This window comes from Littorina saxatilis, linkage group LG4, assembly GCF_037325665.1.
Source record: "Littorina saxatilis isolate snail1 linkage group LG4, US_GU_Lsax_2.0, whole genome shotgun sequence".
In the NCBI taxonomy this organism is placed as follows: Eukaryota; Metazoa; Mollusca; class Gastropoda; order Littorinimorpha; family Littorinidae; genus Littorina; species Littorina saxatilis.
Genome location: NC_090248.1, coordinates 10,353,237 through 10,360,736, shown reverse-complemented (window position 1 = coordinate 10,360,736; position 7,500 = coordinate 10,353,237). Strand labels below are relative to the sequence as shown.

General features: G+C 41.2%; 1 protein-coding gene across 1 annotated transcript in view; it reads right to left on the bottom strand.

The window, feature by feature from the left end:
- LOC138963928 (receptor-type tyrosine-protein phosphatase mu-like) overlaps positions 1-7,500 on the bottom strand; it is a 500,599-nt gene that overhangs the window by 4,734 nt on the left and 488,365 nt on the right. Inside the window, exons 21-27 of the mRNA XM_070335790.1 lie at positions 7,092-7,249; positions 6,377-6,512; positions 2,231-2,374; positions 1,712-1,811; positions 1,234-1,307; positions 751-891; positions 115-246 (exon numbers count right to left, since the gene is read on the bottom strand). Coding sequence (XP_070191891.1) covers positions 115-246; positions 751-891; positions 1,234-1,307; positions 1,712-1,811; positions 2,231-2,374; positions 6,377-6,512; positions 7,092-7,249 — 885 coding nt within the window. The remainder of the gene's footprint in view (positions 1-114; positions 247-750; positions 892-1,233; positions 1,308-1,711; positions 1,812-2,230; positions 2,375-6,376; positions 6,513-7,091; positions 7,250-7,500) is intronic.

The following is a 7,500-nucleotide window of genomic DNA, read 5'->3' as shown; positions in this document are numbered from 1 at the left end:
TCAGACACAACATCAGACACAACATCAGACACAACATCAGACACAACATCAGACACAACATCAGACACAACATCAGACACAACATCAGACACAACATCAGACACAACATCAGACCTTCTTTCCCAAGCTGAGACTGTAGGATGTGACGTTGGATCCTCTGCGTTCTGTCTTGCTTGTCAGGGTGACGAAGTAAGGACCCATTTTGAGCTGTTCGCCTTCTTTAGTCGGCCAGTACTGACAGTAGGGCTGCAAAACAAAAATTATACCCGAAGTCTACTCATTTTTGTCCATGGAACAGGCGGGTATAAAATGTTCCTTTAGGTGTGGTTATCGTTTAGCAACTAAATGTTACATGATCTTTTTCAAACGCGTTTTTCGGAACCATCCGATGATTGCTTCTGAATCGTTGTCTGCTAATCTATTTAGCCAATTTGTTGTTATTTGTAGGATATATCACACACAGCTGTGTATGAAAGTATGTTGTAAACCATACAGATGTCCAGCAATCTTCAACTTGTCCTTACCATCCTGAAGAAGTCAGGAACTGTCTGACGAAAATGTGATGCAGAATTTACCAACACTGGTTACTGTTGTGTTTTCTTTATGTTTAGATTTTCAGCAACTATTTGTCCAAAATCCAGTAGTTGCACCATCATCAGATTTATCACATTCTGTCATGTAAGAGACACCAGGAAGACGAATTGGTTGATATACACCCAGAACGGATATTATTAATGTATCGTATCGCACCTTGACTTCCTGTTCCTCGTTGGGCGAGCCAAGGGAGACAATCGCACTGACGTCATTTCCGTAGACAAGTCTCCAGAAGTCGACCAGTGTAGAGGGCAGAGGTAGCTGTGTCACTATGCTGCCCCGGTGGTCCCGGAACGTCTGAAGCAAATAGTACTTACTTAGGCCCACCTGCGCTTAGAAACACGCTCACTGTGCTTCGTATTCTAAATTCAAATAATAACAACAAGGCTTCTGCATGTTTTGGGTCAACCGTATAAACTCTGAGTTTAAGTTTAGTTTGCTACAATTCACTGTGAAAAGTCACGACCAACACTTGTTTTCAGATTTTGGAGCATGCTCTAAAACCAAAACCACGAAGCGGAAACACGAAACAGTGTTTTGCAAAACGCGCTTTTGATGATGTCAAACGGCAAAAAACGCTGCTTTCTGTTTGTTTTGCAAGAAACACTGTTTTGTGTCTGACATGGCCTTAAAACTCACAGGCATGAAGGCAGCGTTGATGTACTGATTCCGGCCTGACACGTGCTCGGTTAGGTAGACGAGATGCTCGTCCGCTACAACACAGTCACAAAGACATATTAACTGCGAAATGAAGTGTTTGTTAAAATCATTTGGAGATATTTGTGAATGAGAATTGGTTGATTCCTTCCTAGATTAATTTTATCAAGAATTTCATTCACCGCTCGCCAGATTGTAGCTGTATCCTTTTGATCAGAAATCAGTTTATTAAAATATTCTGCCTTTGCTTGTCTCACTGTGTCGAACACTTTATTTTTTTGCAGTTTATACTTTTTTCATGTTTTCAGAGTGAATGAGCGACAGAGAGCGAGAAAGAGAGAGAGAGAGAGAGAGAGAGAGAGAGAGAGAGAGAGAGAGAGAGAGAGAGAGAGAGAGAGAGAGAGAGAGAGAGAGAGAGAGAGAGAGAGAGAGAGAGAGAGAGAGAGAGAGAGAGACTTACATGGCAGGATATCAGGGTTCCTGTTTTTGGCCACATTGTCCTCCAGGCTGGCCGTGTCGTGGCGGTGTGCCGGTGTCAGAGTCAGCATTTGCTGCAGGGTCTGCCAATCAAAGACAGAAATTAGTTTTTCACAACCCGCGTGCCCATGGATTTCCTTACGTTAGGGATGTGGATTTTCTCTATGCTCCATTTTGCCGTGAACGTTACAGTTACGAGTATGTGCAGTGATGCTGGAAAAGACGAAGAAGAAAGGGTAATGGTGGTTATTTGTGTGATTTCAGAAGATCACTCTTTTTTTTCTCTTACACGTTAGTTATCTTCAACGCATGTTCGTAAGCTAGAATCATTATAAGCTCCATATCTAGTAGCCATGATTCAAAATTGTTATCAAAAATCAACAAAATAAAAACACACATCTAACACACAAACAAACACACAAACAAACAATCACACACCAAACAAACTAACACACAAACAAACACACACAAAAAAATCGTTTTTATTACCCATATAAATTACCTGCAATTCTTTATCCACACGCGGATGGGGCTTGTCAGAGGTGATGTTTCCAGCGAAGATGACATCAAACTCATCCACCGAAACGTTGGTGCCGTGCGCTGTGTAGGCCTCCAGCAGGGCTTTGTGCAGGAACAAGTACTGGTCCTGAACACAGAGCGTTATTTTATTTCCAAATTATCTCTCTTTCTTGCATTTCTTTATGCAACAGATCATCGTAATTCATGAAAGTATCAAGTTTCCCTTAAAAGTGGTCCTTTATTGAGACCAAAGTCGACTTCGCGAAGTCTTTTTACCGAAAACTCAGTGCTGCGACGTGCGGCCAGCTTCGCCCAGTTAAGGACAGGCTGTACAGTTCGTTCTTTGTATAGTAGACGTCTGGCCTGTACCTCTCTGCTGTATGCTTCATTTTAACGACACAGTCCCCCCTATGGAACCGTTTTCTCACTGTATCATATCCGCCAAGGCCTAATTTACATGTGATAAAACCATCCCTCCACGTGGACACACACCACAACTCAACATTCCAACTGATTCCTGTGAATAGTTGGACTTTTTTTATGAATTAATTTCTTAAAAACTACATTGGGGTGTGCACGTTAAAGATCCCACGATTGACAAAAGGGTCTTCCCTGGCAAAATTGTATAGGCATAGATAAAAAAATGTCCACCAAAATACCCGTGTGACTTGGAATAATAGGCCGTGAAAAGTAGGATATGCGCCGAAATGGCTGCGATCTGCTGGCCGATGTGAATGCGTTATGTATTGTGTAAAAAAATTCCATCTCACACGGCATAAATAGATCCCTGCGCCTTGAGTCCGAGTCTGGAGATACGCGCGCGATATAAGACTTCATATAACTTCAGGACTAGATTACCTTGCGATACGTCCCCCACAAGGGGACTTTGCTCTGTAAATCTCGGTCCCCCTTGAGGAGGGTCTGATGCTCCCAATAGGCTGTCTGTGAAGGGATACTTATTTCTCTCTCTATCTCTGCTAAGAGATTTTAACAAATCTCGGAAGAAAGTCTCTGCTGACTTTCAATTGTTTCTTTCACAATTTCTGATGTTTTATAATGTGGTCACCGTGAAAGTTGCATCGCCTTTAAACCGATCCAATTGAATAAAGCAGAAAACTTCTTCTTTACCAAGTCCTGTGTTGAACAGCAGTGAAAAGTTGACCGCTTTTCCTGTTTAACCTTTTCAAAATTAGATCTAACTTGTTCGCGTATCCATTTCTGGATCTGCAGGCTGGTACAGAGTTACCTTCCTTTAGGCTTTTTCAAATTTCCCTTGTTTTAACCTAATTTCTTGGTTAAAACTTGTCTAAATTTCTAAATTCTTTCTTAATAAATATCAATTCTACACTTTGGCCTTAAATCAAAGTGTTTCCCTTCACAGATATCCTCTTGGGGTTGTCAGATGAGGGTAGTCTCCCATGCCAACAGAAGCTACCATTCAGAGAATGGTTTGCTTCTTAGTTGGATACCATGGGTTGACAACTCTCGCCATCAGTACCACCTGACCACTGATGAGACACAATAGTGTCGAAACACGTGTCTGGTCTAGGTACAAATACAATGGTCCTCCTCAGGACTAGATTACCTTGCGATACGTCCCCCACAAGGGGACTTTGCTCTGTAAATCTCGGTCCCCCTTGAGGAGGGTCTGATGCTCCCAATAGGCTGTCTGTGAAGGGATACTTATTTCTCTCTCTATCTCTGCTAAGAGATTTTAACAAATCTCGGAAGAAAGTCTCTGCTGACTTTCAATTGTTTCTTTCACAATTTCTGATGTTTTATAATGTGGTCACCGTGAAAGTTGCATCGCCTTTAAACCGATCCAATTGAATAAAGCAGAAAACTTCTTCTTTACCAAGTCCTGTGTTGAACAGCAGTGAAAAGTTGACCGCTTTTCCTGTTTAACCTTTTCAAAATTAGATCTAACTTGTTCGCGTATCCATTTCTGGATCTGCAGGCTGGTACAGAGTTACCTTCCTTTAGGCTTTTTCAAATTTCCCTTGTTTTAACCTAATTTCTTGGTTAAAACTTGTCTAAATTTCTAAATTCTTTCTTAATAAATATCAATTCTACACTTTGGCCTTAAATCAAAGTGTTTCCCTTCACAGATATCCTCTTGGGGTTGTCAGATGAGGGTAGTCTCCCATGCCAACAGAAGCTACCATTCAGAGAATGGTTTGCTTCTTAGTTGGATACCATGGGTTGACAACTCTCGCCATCAGTACCACCTGACCACTGATGAGACACAATAGTGTCGAAACACGTGTCTGGTCTAGGTACAAATACAATGGTCCTCCTCAGGACTAGATTACCTTGCGATACGTCCCCCACAAGGGGACTTTGCTCTGTAAATCTCGGTCCCCCTTGAGGAGGGTCTGATGCTCCCAATAGGCTGTCTGTGAAGGGATACTTATTTCTCTCTCTATCTCTGCTAAGAGATTTTAACAAATCTCGGAAGAAAGTCTCTGCTGACTTTCAATTGTTTCTTTCACAATTTCTGATGTTTTATAATGTGGTCACCGTGAAAGTTGCATCGCCTTTAAACCGATCCAATTGAATAAAGCAGAAAACTTCTTCTTTACCAAGTCCTGTGTTGAACAGCAGTGAAAAGTTGACCGCTTTTCCTGTTTAACCTTTTCAAAATTAGATCTAACTTGTTCGCGTATCCATTTCTGGATCTGCAGGCTGGTACAGAGTTACCTTCCTTTAGGCTTTTTCAAATTTCCCTTGTTTTAACCTAATTTCTTGGTTAAAACTTGTCTAAATTTCTAAATTCTTTCTTAATAAATATCAATTCTACACTTTGGCCTTAAATCAAAGTGTTTCCCTTCACAGATATCCTCTTGGGGTTGTCAGATGAGGGTAGTCTCCCATGCCAACAGAAGCTACCATTCAGAGAATGGTTTGCTTCTTAGTTGGATACCATGGGTTGACAACTCTCGCCATCAGTACCACCTGACCACTGATGAGACACAATAGTGTCGAAACACGTGTCTGGTCTAGGTACAAATACAATGGTCCTCCTCAGGACTAGATTACCTTGCGATACGTCCCCCACAAGGGGACTTTGCTCTGTAAATCTCGGTCCCCCTTGAGGAGGGTCTGATGCTCCCAATAGGCTGTCTGTGAAGGGATACTTATTTCTCTCTCTATCTCTGCTAAGAGATTTTAACAAATCTCGGAAGAAAGTCTCTGCTGACTTTCAATTGTTTCTTTCACAATTTCTGATGTTTTATAATGTGGTCACCGTGAAAGTTGCATCGCCTTTAAACCGATCCAATTGAATAAAGCAGAAAACTTCTTCTTTACCAAGTCCTGTGTTGAACAGCAGTGAAAAGTTGACCGCTTTTCCTGTTTAACCTTTTCAAAATTAGATCTAACTTGTTCGCGTATCCATTTCTGGATCTGCAGGCTGGTACAGAGTTACCTTCCTTTAGGCTTTTTCAAATTTCCCTTGTTTTAACCTAATTTCTTGGTTAAAACTTGTCTAAATTTCTAAATTCTTTCTTAATAAATATCAATTCTACACTTTGGCCTTAAATCAAAGTGTTTCCCTTCACAGATATCCTCTTGGGGTTGTCAGATGAGGGTAGTCTCCCATGCCAACAGAAGCTACCATTCAGAGAATGGTTTGCTTCTTAGTTGGATACCATGGGTTGACAACTCTCGCCATCAGTACCACCTGACCACTGATGAGACACAATAGTGTCGAAACACGTGTCTGGTCTAGGTACAAATACAATGGTCCTCCTCAGGACTAGATTACCTTGCGATACGTCCCCCACAAGGGGACTTTGCTCTGTAAATCTCGGTCCCCCTTGAGGAGGGTCTGATGCTCCCAATAGGCTGTCTGTGAAGGGATACTTATTTCTCTCTCTATCTCTGCTAAGAGATTTTAACAAATCTCGGAAGAAAGTCTCTGCTGACTTTCAATTGTTTCTTTCACAATTTCTGATGTTTTATATATATATATATATATATATATATATATATATATATATATATCCCGTATAAAAGCCTGGCCAGTTCTGTGATGGTGAACCGAGTCACTCACAAGGATAAGTATAAGAATTTGGATTAAATTAAGCTTACATGGGATATCAAGGATTGAAGCTCAAGGATTACTCACAACAGCTTGCACCATCAAGCAGCGTTCCTCGCGCAGGCGTTTGACAAGGTCAAGGACATTAATGTGACCTTTGTTGACTGCCATGTCAACGCCAATCTCAAGGCCGATGTAGGTCCCGGTTCTCCCGACACCGGCACTGCCACAGTCGAAACAAAGCTTGTTATGGATCACCCACAATGTCCGTGTCACAATGTCACTGTCACGATTTTTTTGTGAGTTCGAGATTCTTAACAGTTAACAAAAGTTTGAAGGAAAAAACTGATTTAGACTACGCTCGCATTATTTTCTCTCTCTCTCTCTTTCAACAATTCTTAATGGCAACCTGCGCAAATGACTCTGACTGTGTCTGTCATTTTATACTTTTATCCTTGGCAATAATTGTGAGCATAACTATATTGCACAAACCGTTGATTTGCAGACTCGTACTAAACTATTCATGACATAATCAAAAAACAAGAAAGGTAGGTTGTTGGAACGTTTGTTATTGACAAAACAATACATTCACAGATATTTCGACCCAACGGTCTTTTTAAGTGAACAGACAAACAAATATTTACACAAAACTTATCTTGATAGAATCAGTTTACGTCCACTCGTCAGGAAGCCGAGCGAATGACATATTCATGACATATCCAAGATGCGATAACAGTTCAGACTGTAAATTATTTTCTTCTGCAAGTAATGTCGTCGTAAGAAAGAACAATCTAAGGCAGACCTGCAGTGAACGAGAACAGGCGGAACAGACTCGCCGTCTGCTGGCTTTGTCCTGTTGTTGACGTAACGCCAGAACGTGACAAGGGAGGTAGTCGTGGGTGCACCGTGATCAGGCCACGACACGTAGTGGTACTGGGTGACCTCCCTTGACTCACCGCTCTGAAATTCACACGAGACAAGAATGGTTTTCTCAAATATTTTGAAGAACAACACAATTCACACAACCAAAGCATATAAGCAAATAACGTACTGCGGAAGAATTAATCTGGTTTGCACAAAGAACACGAATGAATCAAACCGCAGAAATGTCACTGAGATGCTTTAATCAAGCCATCCCTATCTGCCAGTATAAATTTAACTTTAACATGAATAAGGCACACAATCATTCGCAGTTTATATCTAGTATGAAA